This window comes from Komagataella phaffii, chromosome 2 (assembly GCF_000027005.1).
Source record: "Komagataella phaffii GS115 chromosome 2, complete sequence".
In the NCBI taxonomy this organism is placed as follows: Eukaryota; Fungi; Ascomycota; class Pichiomycetes; order Pichiales; family Pichiaceae; genus Komagataella; species Komagataella phaffii.
In genome coordinates this window covers 1741074-1758301 of record NC_012964.1, presented here as the reverse complement: position 1 = coordinate 1758301, position 17228 = coordinate 1741074, and the positions used below count along the sequence as shown (strand labels likewise).

General features: G+C 42.4%; 13 protein-coding genes across 13 annotated transcripts; 6 read left to right on the top strand and 7 right to left on the bottom strand.

Moving 5' to 3' along the window:
• Positions 1-185: 185 nt before the first annotated feature.
• On the top strand, positions 186-2273 carry PAS_chr2-2_0332 (Protein kinase involved in the response to oxidative and osmotic stress; the record flags this gene model as incomplete). Its single annotated transcript, XM_002491809.1, has 1 exon — positions 186-2273. The coding sequence occupies one exon, from the start codon at positions 186-188 to the stop codon at positions 2271-2273; it is 2088 nt and encodes a 695-aa protein (XP_002491854.1).
• A 30-nt stretch (positions 2274-2303) lies between these two features.
• On the bottom strand, positions 2304-3287 carry PAS_chr2-2_0333 (Putative kinase; the record flags this gene model as incomplete). The annotated part of the gene is made up of 1 exon (XM_002491808.1): positions 2304-3287. The coding sequence occupies one exon, from the start codon at positions 3285-3287 to the stop codon at positions 2304-2306; it is 984 nt and encodes a 327-aa protein (XP_002491853.1).
• A 307-nt stretch (positions 3288-3594) lies between these two features.
• PAS_chr2-2_0334 (Protein with similarity to mammalian electron transfer flavoprotein complex subunit ETF-alpha) lies at positions 3595-4587 on the top strand (the record flags this gene model as incomplete). Its single annotated transcript, XM_002491807.1, has 1 exon — positions 3595-4587. The coding sequence occupies one exon, from the start codon at positions 3595-3597 to the stop codon at positions 4585-4587; it is 993 nt and encodes a 330-aa protein (XP_002491852.1).
• A 142-nt stretch (positions 4588-4729) lies between these two features.
• Positions 4730-4945, top strand: PAS_chr2-2_0335 (Hypothetical protein; the record flags this gene model as incomplete). Its single annotated transcript, XM_002491806.1, has 1 exon — positions 4730-4945. The coding sequence occupies one exon, from the start codon at positions 4730-4732 to the stop codon at positions 4943-4945; it is 216 nt and encodes a 71-aa protein (XP_002491851.1).
• Positions 4946-5007: 62 nt separating this feature from the next.
• Positions 5008-5463, bottom strand: PAS_chr2-2_0336 (Hypothetical protein; the record flags this gene model as incomplete). The annotated part of the gene is made up of 1 exon (XM_002491805.1): positions 5008-5463. One exon carries the CDS (start codon positions 5461-5463, stop codon positions 5008-5010), a length of 456 nt encoding a protein of 151 aa, XP_002491850.1.
• Positions 5464-5689: 226 nt separating this feature from the next.
• On the bottom strand, positions 5690-6664 carry PAS_chr2-2_0337 (Transaldolase, enzyme in the non-oxidative pentose phosphate pathway; the record flags this gene model as incomplete). Its single annotated transcript, XM_002491804.1, has 1 exon — positions 5690-6664. The coding sequence occupies one exon, from the start codon at positions 6662-6664 to the stop codon at positions 5690-5692; it is 975 nt and encodes a 324-aa protein (XP_002491849.1).
• A 331-nt stretch (positions 6665-6995) lies between these two features.
• Positions 6996-8054, bottom strand: PAS_chr2-2_0338 (Transaldolase, enzyme in the non-oxidative pentose phosphate pathway; the record flags this gene model as incomplete). The annotated part of the gene is made up of 1 exon (XM_002491803.1): positions 6996-8054. The coding sequence occupies one exon, from the start codon at positions 8052-8054 to the stop codon at positions 6996-6998; it is 1059 nt and encodes a 352-aa protein (XP_002491848.1).
• Positions 8055-8320: 266 nt separating this feature from the next.
• Positions 8321-10516, top strand: PAS_chr2-2_0339 (Component of the hexameric MCM complex; the record flags this gene model as incomplete). The annotated part of the gene is made up of 1 exon (XM_002491802.1): positions 8321-10516. The coding sequence occupies one exon, from the start codon at positions 8321-8323 to the stop codon at positions 10514-10516; it is 2196 nt and encodes a 731-aa protein (XP_002491847.1).
• Positions 10517-10633: 117 nt separating this feature from the next.
• Positions 10634-11968, top strand: PAS_chr2-2_0340 (Conserved zinc-finger domain protein involved in pre-mRNA splicing; the record flags this gene model as incomplete). Its single annotated transcript, XM_002491801.1, has 1 exon — positions 10634-11968. The coding sequence occupies one exon, from the start codon at positions 10634-10636 to the stop codon at positions 11966-11968; it is 1335 nt and encodes a 444-aa protein (XP_002491846.1).
• Positions 11969-11988: 20 nt separating this feature from the next.
• PAS_chr2-2_0341 (Metalloprotease subunit of the 19S regulatory particle of the 26S proteasome lid) lies at positions 11989-12924 on the bottom strand (the record flags this gene model as incomplete). The annotated part of the gene is made up of 1 exon (XM_002491800.1): positions 11989-12924. The coding sequence occupies one exon, from the start codon at positions 12922-12924 to the stop codon at positions 11989-11991; it is 936 nt and encodes a 311-aa protein (XP_002491845.1).
• Positions 12925-13086: 162 nt separating this feature from the next.
• PAS_chr2-2_0342 (Hypothetical protein) lies at positions 13087-14157 on the bottom strand (the record flags this gene model as incomplete). Its single annotated transcript, XM_002491799.1, has 1 exon — positions 13087-14157. The coding sequence occupies one exon, from the start codon at positions 14155-14157 to the stop codon at positions 13087-13089; it is 1071 nt and encodes a 356-aa protein (XP_002491844.1).
• Positions 14158-14667: 510 nt separating this feature from the next.
• Positions 14668-16512, bottom strand: PAS_chr2-2_0343 (Vacuolar transporter, exports large neutral amino acids from the vacuole; the record flags this gene model as incomplete). Its single annotated transcript, XM_002491798.1, has 1 exon — positions 14668-16512. The coding sequence occupies one exon, from the start codon at positions 16510-16512 to the stop codon at positions 14668-14670; it is 1845 nt and encodes a 614-aa protein (XP_002491843.1).
• Positions 16513-16739: 227 nt separating this feature from the next.
• Positions 16740-17192, top strand: PAS_chr2-2_0344 (Mitochondrial inner membrane protein; the record flags this gene model as incomplete). Its single annotated transcript, XM_002491797.1, has 1 exon — positions 16740-17192. One exon carries the CDS (start codon positions 16740-16742, stop codon positions 17190-17192), a length of 453 nt encoding a protein of 150 aa, XP_002491842.1.
• Between the last annotated feature and the right edge of the window lie 36 nt (positions 17193-17228).

Here is a 17228-nt window from a genome sequence, read left to right as displayed (position 1 = left end):
ACCGGGTATGGTATCTATCGCTATTTAATCATGTCACATTATCGCGAAAACCCTTCTTCCCTATAACCTTTCACCTAGTAGAATCACACTTCTTTACCTCTTAGCTCTCCTCGTGTCTGCGCTGAACCCTTGGCCTGAAGTTCCTATTGATACCATTTTGATTTGAAGGGAATATTCGGCTCATTATGACACTTTTTGATAACCTCAAACAGTTGATACGACCACACGATTCGGAGAAAGATCGGCGAAGGAAGTCCCGAGTTCAACCCAAGGGCCAATCCAATAAGGACAATGCAGCAGCATCGGAACCTACATCTCCCGTGGAGCCAGATTCTAACAGTCCGGACCCAGTAATAATAGTAGAAGATACAGACGCCGATAAGGAGCAGGCAGATCCAAGTACTCCATCCATTGACCAATCCAAATATTATGATCTCCCGCGCTGTTATGAATTAGTCCAATTGATTGGCCGCGGTGCCTTCTCCAATGTTTATCAAGCTATAGACGGAAGATATCCTGTAGAAAATAAGCGTCGTGATGTTGCGATCAAGATTATTGACAAGTCACAGATGACTAAACAAAAACTGAACAATGTTTTGAAAGAAATCTCTATTATGAAGAGGTTAAACCACCCTAACGTGACAAGACTATACGAATATATCAATAATGAAGACAGTAGTTACTGTTACTTAGTATTGGAATTGGTCAGAGGAGGTGAAATCTTCAATCAGATCATCAAGTATACTTATCTTTCAGAGGATGTATCACGACACATTATAACCCAATTGGCTCAAGCGGTAAACTATTTACACCAAGAAATTGGGATTATACATCGAGACTTGAAGCCCGAAAATTTACTTTTTGAACCGATTCCATATAGTCAGAGATCGCCAGAGGAAGTAAGAGCCCATAAACGAGAGTCTGATGACGCTAAGAAAGTGGACGAAGGGAAGTTCACTGAGGGCTTAGGTGGAGCTGAAATAGGACTTATTAAAGTGTGCGATTTTGGCCTCTCTAAGTACTTGCTAACCGGATCTAGCAAAACCAAAACTCCCTGCGGCACGATTGGGTATACTGCTCCGGAAATCATACGTGATGAGTTCTACTCATATAAAATAGACATCTGGGCTATTGGCTGCATCCTTTATACATGTTTGTGCGGTTTTCCACCATTTTATGATAACGATCCAGTAGTCCTTTCCAAAAAGATTAGTGAGAATGACTATTGCTTTCTCAGTCCCTGGTGGGATGAAATTTCTAATGAAGCAAAGGACCTAGTTTCCAATTTGTTAACCTTAGACCCAGAAACAAGATTCTCTTTGGATGAGTTGCTTTCCCACCCTTGGATTACCAAGAATGGCACTTTGACTTCAACTAAAACAACTTCACACATTGACCATGAACATGACCCATCGGCCATAAATAAGGCATACGTCTACAAGTTACTCAACAATAGCGGTCCATTGGCTATCCCAAACTTGAATGACGATTATCTTAGTTCTCACCTTGATCACCCAGACTACGAGGGTCGACCTCAATCACCACGTATGGACGTTATACGAAAGGTATTTGATGGGTCATTAAGATCCCCTTTAATGACAGGTAAGAATACCAATACTATCAATGAGGCTGAAGAAAACCTGGACACCATAGTATTGGATCAATTAAAACCCAAAGATAGATTGTCCTTGTCAATCTCCACCGAAGATGACGATGATGATGATGATGTTGATGATGATGATGATGATGATGATGATGATGACGATGACTACGGTGAAGGCTATGACGATGATGATGACGAGGAAGAGGAGAATGAGGAGGAGAAGGAAGAGGAGAAGGAAGATAATAATGAGGAGGGCGACAATGTTAATGGTAGCCATGCAAACACCCAGAGCTCCAAATTGGAAACTTGGCATTCTCAAGGAGAGCACCAACTGAGCTCCAATGTATCCTCTGTGGAGGTACATTCCATTATGGAAGATAACCACAAACAGAGATCTAGAGGTAGCTCCATGATTTCGTTCGACGATAGCATCGTACATTCTCATCATGTTCGTAATGAATTTCCACGAACACCTATCCCAGAGGATGTTGAGTCCAGCCCTGTTTCATCTAAACCCAGGTCAGCATCATATCCTTCTAAGCCCTTGGAAGATGAAGGTCTGTACATCAGCGAAAACAAAGACTTCGACCTAAACTTGAATCTTTCAAACCTAATTCTACGAAGAAAGAGCAAGTCATCATCTACGGTCAACCAATCTTCTAAATACTGATCCGGGGACTGCTTCAAGAAATATTATGCGTCATTTTCCTATTTCCCTATCAGAATTATCTATAATCAAATCTGTGGGAACCTGATGTAGTGTAATAAAATCCCTATTAATCCTGTCATTAAAATCGTACTTGTCTAGCCCTTCTTGTATAGTGGATACTAAACCATTCTTCAAATGCCTTCGTGCTACACGCTGGCGAGCCTCAATTGGATCAATCCCTACCTGCCACGACAAAATTCTCAGTCCATTCTTTAACTTGTTCTTTTCTATCAACTGATTAATCTTAGACCATTCTCCAAATTTGCATTGAAGATAAAGCCCTTCAATAATAATCACTCTAGTTTGTTGAGAAAGTAGAATACTGTCAGGAACTGGATCTTTTACTGCATGGTCAAAACTAGGAACTGATATATTGGGAACAAAGTCTGCTGTGGTCGTTTTGCAGGTTTCTATCAGCAGTTCTATCAGTTTCACCAGCAGTCGAACATCAAATGTTTCTGGGGAACCTCGGGTTGGCAACAATTCCGAGGGCAGAACATCTAGAGGAAGATGGAATCCATCCATAGGAACAACTTGCGAAAACTTTCCACCTGAAACAGGCGAGGCTAATATTTTGATAGTAGACAGATTTCTACTCTTATTTGAAATAACAACGTTGTTATCGGCGTCAACATCTTTGTAACAACCATTCATGCCTGCTGAATTCCGGTAGTTCTGACCAGAGCATTCTCGAACGGAGGAACTAGTGGGAAGATTATCCACTATTTCATCAGTAACATAGTGACAATTCCTACTCGGCAATGTTGAAATTTTCGACTCTGGCTCGCCAGCATTCGTTGGCCGCTCTGGAAGTACTTGGTGCTTGCTGTTTAAATCATCCCGTAATCGTTCAGCAATTGTAGACTTACCTGAGCCAGGGGGTCCTACTAGTATAACCAGTATCCTATGTTTCCCACTGGCCTTCAGTGTTTGCAGAATTTTATCTCTCAGTAGACGGTAATCTACCCGAATCATTGGAGTCAAAACACCTGCATTCTGTTCTGACCCCATCTCTTGCAACATCCGGGGTGCGGTTGCACTACATTATATATGCTAAACTTTATACGGGGAAGTCCAATCCGTCGCCAGACGACACGGTCCAAGGCGCGAGCACAAGGGTTTCCCGTTGTACTGGGGCATCTCCCAATGGTGGAAAACCCCTCCTGAGTAGGGGAGTAGGAGGCACAAAGAGACCAAACTCTTGTTTGGGTAGAGCACTACTTTTCTATGCTCATTCTTTAACATTGATTGATTAATCCCTTACTCTAGTTCATCAGGTGAAATGCTTCTTACTCGAGGAGTTGGTCTTGCTACCCGAACTTTAAGACGACTTGGTTCTACGTTGGCATTTGTAGAAGGCCAAGGTGGTAACATCACAGTGGCCTCTTTGGCAGGTCTCACTGCCGCTAGTCAAATTGGAAATACCATCAGTGTGCTGGTGGCAGGTTCAAACGCCAATTCTATTGCCTCACAACTCCCAAAGGATGTGGTTAGTAAAGTATTCATTGCAGAAGACCCTTTTTTTGATCATAATGCTGCCGAGCTGATAACCCCATTGGTGAGTCAAGTGTTCCGGGATCATAATTTCACCCATTTCGTTACCCCTGCCTCGACAGTTGGTAAAAACATTCTTCCCCGGTTGGCTGCTGTCCTTGATAGACAACCAATCAGTGAAATCACAGCAGTGAAAGACGCATCCACATTTGTTCGCCCCATATATGCTGGTAATGCCTTACAAACAGTGCAAACGACTGAACCTCAGGTATTGGTTTCAGTGCGAGGGACCTCATTTGAGCCTGTGAAATTGGAAGGAAGTGCAGCTCCACCAGTAGAGTCGGTTACCCTCAAAGAAGTTCCTGGCTCAATTGCTGAATTTGTGAATGAGCAGCTTTTGACATCTGACAAACCTGATTTGGGATCTGCCACTCGTGTGGTGTCTGGAGGACGTGGTCTCAAGTCCAAAGAAAACTTTGACTCCTTATTGAACCCTCTGGCAGATAAGCTCGGTGCTGCTATTGGGGCCTCCCGTGCTGCTGTCGATCTAGGATTTGTGGACAACTCCTTGCAAGTAGGTCAAACAGGGAAGGTAGTAGCCCCTGAACTTTATATTGCTGTTGGCCTGTCAGGTGCTATTCAGCACCTCGCTGGAATGAAAGACTCCAAGACCATTGTGGCCATCAACAAAGATGAAGACGCTCCTATTTTCAGTGTTGCCGATATTGGTTTAGTTGGTGATATCTTTGAAGTTGTTCCGGAGTTGACTGAAAAGTTGTAGAAAGAAATTTTAATAGATAGATGAGCCTCATGCTTGTACTTTTTGTGTACACCGCGTTCTGTTTCAACTGGTTCTCTTCTTCGAAACTTTTGTCTAACTCTCTTACTCCCTTGTTTCCTCGGTGCCTTAACTTCCCATCCTCATGTCTTCTGAAAAACCTGTCTCCAAATACTTGTTAGAACACCCTGAATCAAACCCAGCCCAGGCCTGGGTTGCAGACAGGGTTGCCACTCGACCTGCCCTTGCCGCTTTGACGGGACTGTTGGCTTCATTTCCAGTGATCAAGGTGTTTGCTTCAAACGCTGTTCCATTGATTATGTGGCGTGAAGGTAGAGCTCAACCAACAAATGTTAGATAACCCTCCAATCTTTAGTTGAGTGAATAGAAACCTTCCATCTCTTTAAAACATCTCGTAAACTCTTACTTCTTAGAACGAGGACGTGGTAGCCCCACTGGTCTCCATCTTGGACGTTGCTCAACCCGCTTGGTAACGTTATCAACTACCTTGTAGTCGTCATGACTTTGATGTTTCTCGGATTCCCAAAGAACCTTCGTAATGGGTTTAACGTCTTGAGGATGTGTCCCAAGTGACCCGCATATGACGGAACTTGCATCTCTCTCGTAAACAGCTAGCAAATACTCAACCTCGATGAGAACGCCTTCAAGATTGACCAGGGCTCCGTCATTGAAAGCTATGGAGCCATCAACAAAGGATGTCTCCACGAGTTGACCGAGAATATCATCTTTCAGGAAACACTTATTGTTAAAGTCAAACACCCTTAAAGTCCCATCATGCCACCGTTTACGCTTTTGAGTGATCTCTGTGGTATACATCACCTTATACTCCCGAAAACGGGAGGCAGTGAGGTCTGACATAGAATCCTAGCAGAAAAGATAAACTGCGAGGCCCGTCATCAATAAAGATGCAACAATTTGTGGTGTAATACAAACTGTGTTTACAATACATGTGCGGCTTATCGTATCCACATTTACACACTTTCATGTCAAAGATACTTATTACATAACAATCATGAAAAAATTTTGAAAATATTATACTACCTTAATGCTCTATGTACGTCAATCATTGCTAGACACGGATCTTTTAAGCCTGGACCTTCTCCTTCAACAAATTCAGTAGAGTCACACAGTCGGCCGAAAACTTACGGATACCTTCGGACAACTTCTCAGTGGACATGGCATCTTCATTCAAGCCGAATCTGAAGGCAGCCTCATCATCAATGTAAGAAACACGTTCAATGTCCAAGGATGAAGCAGCAGATGCGTCCAACTTTTGAGGAACAGGTTCCTTGGAGTTCAACAGCTCTTCCAACAACTTAGGAGCAATGGTCAGGAAATCACAACCAGCTAGAGCCTTGATCTCACCAGTGTTTCTGAAAGAAGCTCCCATAACAATGGTGTCGTAACCGAACTTCTTGTAGTAATTGAAGATTGCCTTCACAGATTGAACACCTGGGTCCTCATCACCTTTGTAATCCTTACCCGTTGAAGCCTTGTACCAGTCCAAAATACGGCCCACGAATGGAGAAATTAAGGTGACTTTTGCCTCAGCACAAGCAACGGCCTGCACAAAAGAGAAGAGTAAAGTCAAGTTACAGTGGATTCCGTACTTGGCCTCCAACTCACGGGCGGCTTGAATTCCCTCCCAGGTTGAGGCGATTTTGATCAAAATACGGTCCTTCTCAACGCCTACAGACTTGTACAACTCAATGATCTCCAAAGCCTTCTTGATAGTGGCCTCCTTGTCAAAAGACAGACGAGCATCAACCTCAGTGGATACACGGCCTGGAACAATCTTTAGAATCTCCTTACCAAACTCGATCAAGAGACGGTCTAGGGCAATGTTTGCTTGCTCTTCAACAGATCCACCTTGCTTCTTTGCGTAGTCAACAGCAATATCAATCAACTTGGCATACTCGGCCTTGTTAGAGGCTGCAAGGATCAATGAAGGGTTTGTGGTAGCGTCCTGAGGAGTGTACTTAGCAATGGATTCAAATTCACCAGTGTCAGTAACAACAACAGTTCCTGCAGCTTTTAATTGTTCCAAAGAGTTAGACATTGTAGAAATAAAATTTCAATTAGAGTAAAAGAAAGAGCGCAACCCAGGTGGCGGAGGAAGAACTTTTATAAGATTGGGCAAGTGTGTGGAGCACAGTTCGCCGCGATCGGTATAGGTGCAGTTTGCGGGAGGTTCGGGAGAGCAAATCCTGATAATGGGGGTAATAAGCGCGGAGTTGGTATTGCAAACATACTTAGAGTGGGGGTGATTGTGGGTGAAAACATCTTCCGAAGAAAACCTGGGGGAAACTTCAAACTAAGTTTAGCTGTCCTGAGCATTGCCCTATCAGGTTTGGTTAGCTTCAAGATCCAGAAACGTTTGGCCCAATGGCTTACAACTTGGATAAAACACGACGGAAAAGTGATGGCACGCCATTGGAGATATTATTCACCTCCTCTTGAGCGACTTTTACTTTTTCTCTCAAAAGATCAAACAGGGTATTGCAGTCAGCTGAAAACTTTCGAACCCCCTCAGACAACTTTTCTGTGGCCATTTGATCCTCGTTGAGTTCAAAACGGAAAGCAGTTTCGTTGGATACAAACGACACAAAAGGCTCCTGCTCCTCAGCCGCTGAGGTTGCAGGGTCAAGGACTTTAGGGACAGCATCTGTGGAGCTTTGTAATTGATCCAACAAAGTTGGTGCAATTGTTAGATAATCGCATCCAGCTAGAGCTTTTATTTCGCTGACATTTCGGAAAGAAGCTCCCATGACTATAGTTTTGTATCCGTATGCCTTGAAATACTTGAATATACGAACAACAGAAATAACTCCAGGGTCAGCAGCACCTTCATATTGCTTACCTGTTTTTGCCTTGTACCAGTCAAGAATACGTCCAACAAAAGGAGAGATAAGTGTTACCTGCGCTTCAGCACACGCAACAGCTTGAACAAAAGAAAAAATTAGTGTCAAGTTGCAGTGTATATCGTAGACCTGCTCCAACTCCAGGGCTGCTTGTATTCCCTCCCAGGTAGCAGCAATCTTAATCAAAACACGATCTCTGTCAACACCCTGCTCCTCATAGAGGTCTATTATTTCAAGAGCCTTTTTTATAGTTGCTTTTTTGTCAAAGGATAATCTGGCGTCAACTTCAGTGGAGACTCGTCCTGGTATTATATCCATTATTTTCTTACCAAACTCGACCAGGAGCCTATCCACAGCTAATTGCGTTTGATTTTCAGTTCCATAGGCATTCTTTAAAGCGTATTGTACTGCGGTATCAATCAGGTCTGCGTATTCTGGTTTATTAGCAGCTGCGAGGATCAAAGATGGATTTGTGGTGGCATCTTGAGGCCGAAACTTGGAAATAGTCTCAAATTCACCAGTATCTGTGACAACAACTGTTCCAGCAGCTTTTAGTTGAGATAAAGAGTTGATAGGATTGGATTCCATGATATTTCAGCTGAATTTGAAGATACTCATACTATCGCATATTTATAACCTGTCAAGGATGGGGTAAAATAGTGTTTTGGTATGGGGATAGCCTATCGATGCGTGTACTACATAACCACGTCTTTAGATTCATTTTGTCCCGATTAGGAAATGTAATGAAGAAAGAAAAAAAATAGTGCAGGACGCGTTTTCTACTGAATCAGTCTCATCTACGACAATTACCTACACATCTTTTTCCCGCTCACAACCGTTTATACTTTGTTGCAATGTCCTTTGATAGAGCATCAGTCTTTAACACAAGTGTCCTTCCCGGAGAACAGAACGATGACCAGTTCAGTGAGGTCATTAAGGCATTCCGTTCGTTCATTTTGGAGTTTCGTATGGAAAATCAGTACATCTACAGAGAACAACTCAGACAGAATTTACTTGTAAACAAGTACTTACTGACGATTCAAAATGACCACTTAATCGTATTCAATGAGGAGCTCAATAAAAAGTTGGTAGATGATCCTGCAGAAATGATTCCACTTTTTGAACAGGCCATCACAGATATTGCCAGGAGAATCATATATTTGAACAACGAGGAAATACCGACCACCTTCCCTTCTTGTCAGCTCGTTTTGCTTAGTAACGATAATAAGGTTTCAATGAGAGACTTGTCTTCAAGTCATATTGGTAAAATCGTCAAAATTTCGGGTATCGTCATCAGTGCATCAACTCTCAATTCCAAAGTTACGAAAGTTGCATTGATGTGCCGTTCCTGCAAACACACGCTTCAACTATCGGTCACTACAAGTCTTGGGGATATCAACGCTCCGAAGTCTTGCCAGGCACCTCAACAACCCAACTCAGAGAAACCATCTTGTCCTCCTGACCCATATATCATTGTTCATGACAAATCTACATTCATAGACCAACAGATTCTTAAATTACAAGAAACACCAGATATGGTACCTATTGGAGAGATGCCTCGTCATCTACTATTAAGTGTAGATCGATATCTAACTAATCAAGTTATTCCAGGAACTCGCTGCGACATGGTTGGTATATACTCCATTTATCAGGCCAAGCAGCCCCGAAGAGATGGTGGGCAGAGTAATGTTGCTATTAGAAACCCTTTCATGAGGGTATTAGGTATTCATACAGCCACGGATGACTCAAGGATTGGCAATTCTGTCACATTCACTGAAGAGGAAGAGGAAGAATTCTTAGAAATGGCTCGTAGTGATGGCTTTTACGAGACCTTTGCTAACAGTATTGCTCCTTCTATTTATGGAAATGAGGATATCAAGAAAGCTGTAGCTTGTCTTCTAATAGGGGGATCAAAGAAGATACTCCCAGATGGTATGCGCCTTAGAGGTGACATCAATGTTCTTCTATTAGGTGACCCTGGTACGGCTAAATCACAACTGCTGAAATTTGCTGAAAAAGTTGCCCCAGTTTCAATTTACACCTCAGGAAAAGGTTCATCCGCAGCTGGTCTGACGGCGTCTGTTCAAAGAGATCCTGCAACAAGAGATTTCTATTTGGAAGGAGGTGCGATGGTCCTTGCCGATGGTGGTATTGTTTGCATTGATGAGTTCGACAAAATGAGAGACGAGGACAGAGTGGCCATTCATGAAGCAATGGAACAGCAAACAATATCAATTGCAAAAGCAGGAATCACCACTGTATTGAACTCAAGGACGTCAGTTCTCGCCGCTGCTAACCCAATCTTTGGACGTTATGACGACATGAAGTCTCCTGGAGAAAATATTGACTTCCAGACCACAATTTTGTCAAGGTTTGATATGATTTTTATTGTGAAGGATGAACATAATCCTAAGAGAGACATGTCCATTGCTCATCATGTGATGAATGTTCATACCAATGGAGGAATCAACAACGAAGACGAAGATGTGGAGGGAGAGATCCCTATTCAAAAAATGAAGAGATTCATCATGTACTGCAAGCAGAAGGCAGCCCCTAGATTATCAGAGGCAGCTGCTGAAAGGCTCTCATCGCACTTTATCGGAATTCGAAGAGAGCTGAAGAAACAAGAATCTCATTCTGCCGAGAGATCGTCCATCCCAATCACAGTACGTCAATTGGAAGCTATCATTAGAATTACCGAGTCGCTAGCCAAGTTGGAGCTATCTCCCGTTGCTTCTGATAGACATGTTACGGAAGCTATCCGTCTGTTCAAGGCTTCGACTATGGATGCGGTCACCCAGGGATCTGCTGATACAGACGAAATCAAAGCTCAAGTCACAGTGATTCAGGCTCACTTGAAGAAACGTCTTCCGATCGGGTGGTCTACTAGTGTAGAAACCCTAAAGAGGGAATTCTGCCATAGTAACAAAATGCCCAAGTTTGTTAATTTTGATGAATTTGCGTTGCAAAAGGCACTCTACATCCTTGAGAAGATGGATACTATCCAGTTTCGTCACCAGGGAAAAAGTGTTTTCCGTTCAGGATTATAGGAAATCAAACAAATAATCTTCTAAGGCATGCTAAACTGTGTAATTATAATGGATAGGGACTGTAATACTCGTTAACAATAATAGCTTAAATAGAGGTCCAAGTAATTTGGATGCTGGATGTTCCCTATGGTGACATTGAAAATTGGTGATCGATATCTCTTTTCTTGCCTGATGCCCCAGTCAGACTCAGAGAGACCTCATAAAAGGGCAAAGCTAGATCAAAAGAACCCAATTGAGAACGATGGGGAGAATGACAATGATATTGGCAAACATGCTAACGATGGCGAAACCAACAGGTTGTCGCAGGTTCGAAACCTTTACTTCAATACAATAAATAGACATAAACTTGACTTTGATTTTGAAAAAAAATGTCAAGTGACCTTAAGCAAGTCCAATGTCTACTGTTGCTTGGTATGTGGCAAATATCTTCAAGGTAGGTCACCGACTAGCCAGGCGTACCTTCATTCATTGGACGTAAACCATCATCTATTCATTAGTTTTAGTACGCTCAAAACATTCGCTTTGCCAGAAGGCTTCGAAGTCAAAGATCACGATGGGTCTTTGGATGACATCAAAGAGCTAATAAGTCCAGCATATACGAAAGACCAAGTGGCTTCCCTCGATAAACAAACAACCACTGCAAGAGATATTGATGGTAACCCTTATAGACCAGGATTTATTGGCTTGAATAATGTGAAGGGATTCAATGATTACAGCAACACTGTACTCCTTGCGTTGGGCCATATAAAAGCTGTTCGTAACTACTATCTTTTGAATTCATTTAAAGATTCATTCAACCAGGAACTTGGACTTTTCATACGTCGAATGTGGAGTAGCAAGCAATTCCGCCCACACATATCCCCAGCAGAGATAATGAGAGTAGTCACAGAAGAGTCGAAAAACCGCTTTAACCTCACACAGCAAAAGACACCAAGAGATTTTTTCTTGTTCCTCCTTCATTTGATGCCTCATCGTGTGAGGAAATCGTTTCGGGGTGCTGCTGGCGGCTCTTCATTCCTAATGATCCCTTTGAAACTCCCCAGAACTACAGTTTTCAATGACGAGACCCCACAAATTAATCTACAAACATTAATTAACCAGTTTGAAAAGGATAAGCCCGTTAAAGAAGCACCCAGGGTGCTCTTGTTACATTTTGACAGAAATCAACAAGATATCCAGTTAGACAGTGTGTCTGGCAGTGCTATCAACAATACCATAATTAATTTTCCTCAAGATTTACAATTCAATCAGACATATAAACTTGTTGCCAATATCGTACAAGATGTTGTCCCAGGGAGTTCAGGAGAAGACACCATAGCATACAAGATTCAACTTTATGATAAAGGACGTGACCAATGGTTACAGATCCATGATCTAAAGGTTCAAGAAATAGAAAGAGAGTTGTTGTTTCTTCATCAAAGCGTTCTTCAGGTTTGGGAAAGAAAAATATAACGTTGTGTCTAATACTATGTTCAAATGGAAAGAGAATTAACATTTCCCGATAACAATGATACGACATTTTCCTCAATTCGGGTATCAGAAATCTCCGCAAGATGCTTCTTGGGATCCTGTTTTCCCACATATCGTGTCTTCAGCTGTTCTTCGGAAAGATCTCGTTCTTCTTGAATACGAGTAACATACTGTTCTGCAATCTGAACCAGTCTCTTTGTATCTTCCACATTGTTGGCTTCCTTGATAGCATAGTCATTCATTCTCAGACCTGACTGCCATTCTTTCTTGTGTAGATTTAGTAGCATTCCGATTTCGTTGTTGGATTTACGGTAGTCGATGTTTAGAGAATAGTAATGACGATTAAGACCATGAATTAATGCCTGGATTGATGGTTTGTTGAGTAATCCCAAGTTGGACGTTGTTTGACGAGGCTCCTGACCCATAAGAAGAGACGTCGAGTTGATTAATCGGAAGGCATCAATCACTACCTTACCCTTGACCGATTGGATTGGATCAATAACAACAGCTACAGCTCGCTTGTTTAGCTGTTCAAACGATTGTTGTGTGTTGATATCTACAGACGATAGCCAGCATCCAAAACCTGGATGTGAGTGGTACCATCCGACAACCATTTCATCTCTCCCCGTTTGTTTTAGCATATCCATCATCTTCGTTTGAAAAACATCATCGACGGCTTCAACACTGACACCAGTTCCCGATTGAGGCATTGCAAACACGTCAATTACGTGAACTGTGTATTCGTCGACAAACTCACCCAGCATCAAGCCCATCACTTCCATCGGCACACCTGCTCTTCCATGTTTGAGCATTTTTAGTAGCGCTAGAGAAGATATATGAACTGTCTCTGCAGTATCAATTGCTGGTCCATCAGATAATGGTCCGCTGGTTCCACCCAGTCCTCCAGCCTGTCCGAGCAGTCTTTGTAGTCTATCCATCAGTCAGTATTCAGAGAAATAGCGTTGAAAGGGAAGCGAATCGAAACACAGTGAGTGCACTGAGGGTGGCGGATTCATGCAATGGATGGGCGAGTTTCTCGATAAATTATGTAATCGTTTACTACGTAAGCTATTCTATGGTACAATTATTCAGTGTAATATCTATGGTTCTTTCCTAATGCGTCTTTTCCAAGAGCTGAGGCTTTTAGAAAGCAGGGATGATTTATTACTGGAAAGTGATGAATCCTTTTCGATATCTTCTTTGTTGGAAGACTCTGGTCGAAACCGTGATTTTAGGTGCTTTTTCGTTCCAACCAGACCTGTTGTAGTTGCAGGAGTGACCCCACAAGGCCCAAGTGGTGTAGGGGAGACGACTGGATTAAGCTCCGTATGAAGCACTTGATCGAGTGCTATTTGTGCACATGATGAACACGTTGATGTTGATAGAGATGCTGATGAAGTTTGGGGCCTTAATGAACTTTGAGGCGAAGTGATAGAGTTGGGGTCGACCGGTGATGTGTGGTTGTCTTTATTGGGTATTTTCTTACCACTGGCACCGGTGAATTTTAAGTTTTCCTGGCTCGTATCTCGACCTCTAATGTCTGACAGGAATTCCATATAGACATTATCTCGCAGAAGACGTAGAACACTGTTTTTGGAATCAGAGAAAACTTGTGGGTGATGAGGTCCTGGAAGATCATCTTCCAACAGTAAGTTCTTACGAATAGATGCACTCACATTGATCTGAGATGTAGAAGATTCTCGGATATAATTATCAATAATCTGCCGCCAGAGGAACGTCAGCTCGGAACCATCAGCGGTATCATCAGAAAGCTCAGAGTTCAGAAATTCAAACTCTTGATCATCGTTTCTTCTGCGTTCAAGGGAACTGATATGCATTTTCTTGGCTGTGTTTTCTTGAAAATCATCTATGTCTTTTACAGGGGTGATAAACGGAGGTTCACCCTCACAAATACAGTCCTTGCACCTTTCTGTCTCTCCACCAAATAAGTCACTAACATCATCTTCGTGCACCCTGTTCCACTCTTGTTCATACTCATATAATTTTTTCAGATATGCTAAATTTTCTGAGTTGTACAATTTCTTGACGATATTTTCAAATTTAGATGTTGAAGCATCAGACGATCCCCGTCCCTGATGATCATCTAGGTCCTGGCAGCCAGAGCGACAACATCGTAGCACAAGCTCTTCAAGGCTGAGCACGGTTGGCATTTGCAGTTATCGTGATCAACCGTTAATTTAACGTTATCCTTTCAGTTTGGGGGCAATAATTTTGCAATATAATGATGAAAAGATGGAGAGATGGCTTGTAGTTATTAAGACCCGCACATCACAAAGAGAAGAGCAAGAAAAAAAAAGAAATTTTCTCCATGATTAGAAAAAGAAACGGTATAATAATCAGGCGGTAGTGTGCTTACCACAATATAAGGTAACAAGATCTACTGGGGGTGGTAAATAGGAATAAGAAAACGGACTACGCGTACCTGCACAATTCAGCGTGTAATTGTTTTAGTTGATGTGATATATGTTTTTTTTCAATTGGAATAATATTCCTTTTAGCCACAAACAAACCAAGCTTTCTTCAGGAATTTGCCTATTGCCTTAATTTAACGACATATAACGGTCGAGGCTGTTCATGCAGAGAAACATGTGGAACAAAGATATCGAATAGGGATGAAGAGAATGGTCCATGGAGAAGGTGGGACAAAATCTTAGGCCAAGCTAGTCATCCCGGAGAAGATGCCAAGTGGTGTAGACCATTGCAATTCCTCCCACAAGTACCAATACAACATCAAAAGCTTTCCACAAAGTTGTTTGAGCAACACTCTTGTAATGCAGCATTGGTGAGTACATGTACACCAACGGAATACATGCGAAGCATCCGACAAATGAAACAAATTGATCTAAATTCTCGGACCCATATATGGCAATGATACCGGTCATGGCTACAAATACCATACGGAAGATGTTTTTGAGCCACTTGACCTTAGGGTCATATTTGCCGCTTGGGGCTCTTTTGAAAAGTCTGGTTTCGATTATTCGAATTGCGGGAAACAGTTGCAATGGTTCAGATAACATTATGGCTAATGCATATAAAAGCTGAATACCTTGCACAAGAATGGAACCCTGTGGAAGATTCAATATCACCACAGTATTAGTATTATGACCATAACTCAAGTATCCTAAAGCTCCAATTCCAATAAAAAGTCCGCAACATGTTAAAATGACTGCAAGTAGAATTTTTGGGAAATGACTTGGGTTTGCCATAGATTCGTGCACAGGAATTATTAACCCAATTCCTTCAAAGGCGAATATAGCCACTCCCACGAAAAGACTCCATCCGCGGTCATTGAAAAGGACTACACCCTCTGCAATTCCGTTATCAACCAAATGCTTACCAGCATAGCACACAATAAGGAAGAGTCCAACGAAAATGAAAGCATTGGCACAAAGAGACGCAAGGGACAATTTCGTAATGTTTCGAATCAAGGAAAGTGGTATCAATATGAGCACTTGCACTATTGTCAAAAAATTCATGGATGCTATTCCATGGCCAAAGACGCTGTTGGCAAAAGCTTCAAGGTTGGAGGAGGTGAACACCATGTAGGCTGCAACAAAACCAATTTGCGATACCACGATCGAAAACAAGATCAAACGTTCCATGGTCTTACCATACAACTTGAGGCCAATTTCACCAAATGAAGAAAGACCAGTTGCCACCTTACTTTGGACTAATATTAGATAGCACCACCATGACAATATGCCGAAAACAATCAAGGTCACGCATGAAAATAATACTCCTCCATTGTAGAAGCCTTTCGGCAAAAATAGAACACCTGTTCCAATAAAACTCTTCAATAAGAGAAAGAACGACTTCAATGTGCTAGCTTTGCCTTTCTTTTCCCTCTGCCTGCCCCCAATCAGAGGAGTTTCTTCGTCCAGCGTTGAATCGGAAGACAACTCATAATTACATGCTAAATAATCTTCATCCTCCAAGTCTTCACCTGCAAAATGGCCATACACGGACAAGAACTCAAGGAAGTTTCTTGTAAAGAGATTTGGTCGGACCATTTTATGTCCATATCGCTCATGTTTTCTAAGCAGGAAATCACGTCGAAATCCGCCAGGGACGTTTATGCTAGAGGCTACAGATCCCCTTCGTTCGCCATCCAAAAAAGAACTAGTGTTACTCAAACTTCGGGACTTCTTCAATCGACTAGGCTTGGTGGATTGCACGATGTCCCTCGTAACATCACCTCCGGGTAATAAAAGAGAGCTTGAAGATTGAGGAACGTGCTTTGCCACTGTCTTTAGTGTCTCATCATCATTCTCCAACGCAAATCCTGCTGGGCCGCCTGAAGAGTTGGAAGAGATGGAGTTGGTCTCCAGTATCGACGGTCTGATAGGAGATGATACAGGTGAATTCCTTGTTGAATGATTAGATCCACGAAGGATCGCAATGCCAGGGGGAACAGGTGATGACGCTAGTCGTGCCATAGAAGCTCTTCGTGCCCTGTCGATACTATTTTGACCATCTGAGGGCCTTGAATCAGCTCCATCGGTCATGTAAAGTTTGAAGTGTTAATCACAGGTGATTACTATGACCAGGATTTAAAGTAAATAGTAGGTGAATGACTGATCGATCGCGAAGCCCATGTACACGATGGTACACGATGGATGGTCACGTAAGCAGCAGAAGGGTAAATCTACGTTTCCAAAGGACGGGTTCGCTGAAAAAAGGAACTGTTTTTTCAGCCCATCTCAGCCGAATAATTTTAAGGATAATCACTGTAATGGCTTGGTGGCCATTTTCCAACGAAAAAAACTCACAGGAGAAACAACAGAAGGAACCAGTGCCTGAACCACGCTATCTAGACGAACTTCCTCCCAAATTTGATGATTCTAAGCAGGCTGTACCCATCCCCTCTACCTCACCTTTGAAGCAAGCAGTGAATAAGATCAGTATTAAAGATTTCTCGCCCGCCAACCTTATCAGCATACCATGCTTCCGTGAGGCTGGATTGTCAGGATTTACAGTAATGGCAGTCTTCGGATCCATCACCTTCTTGTACCACAAAAATATTCAAAAGACGGCCAATTGGGCCTTTGGTGGGTTCCTCTTGGGCAGCATATTTGGATGGGAACAATGTAATAGTATACGGCGCAAGAGTATGATGACTGCTCAAATCGCCAAGGAAAGTTTGGAACAAAGAAAACAGCAGGAGCTCAGAAACAAGGTCAAATAACGTATTGTAAGGTAATGTGTGTAGGCAGCGTAACTT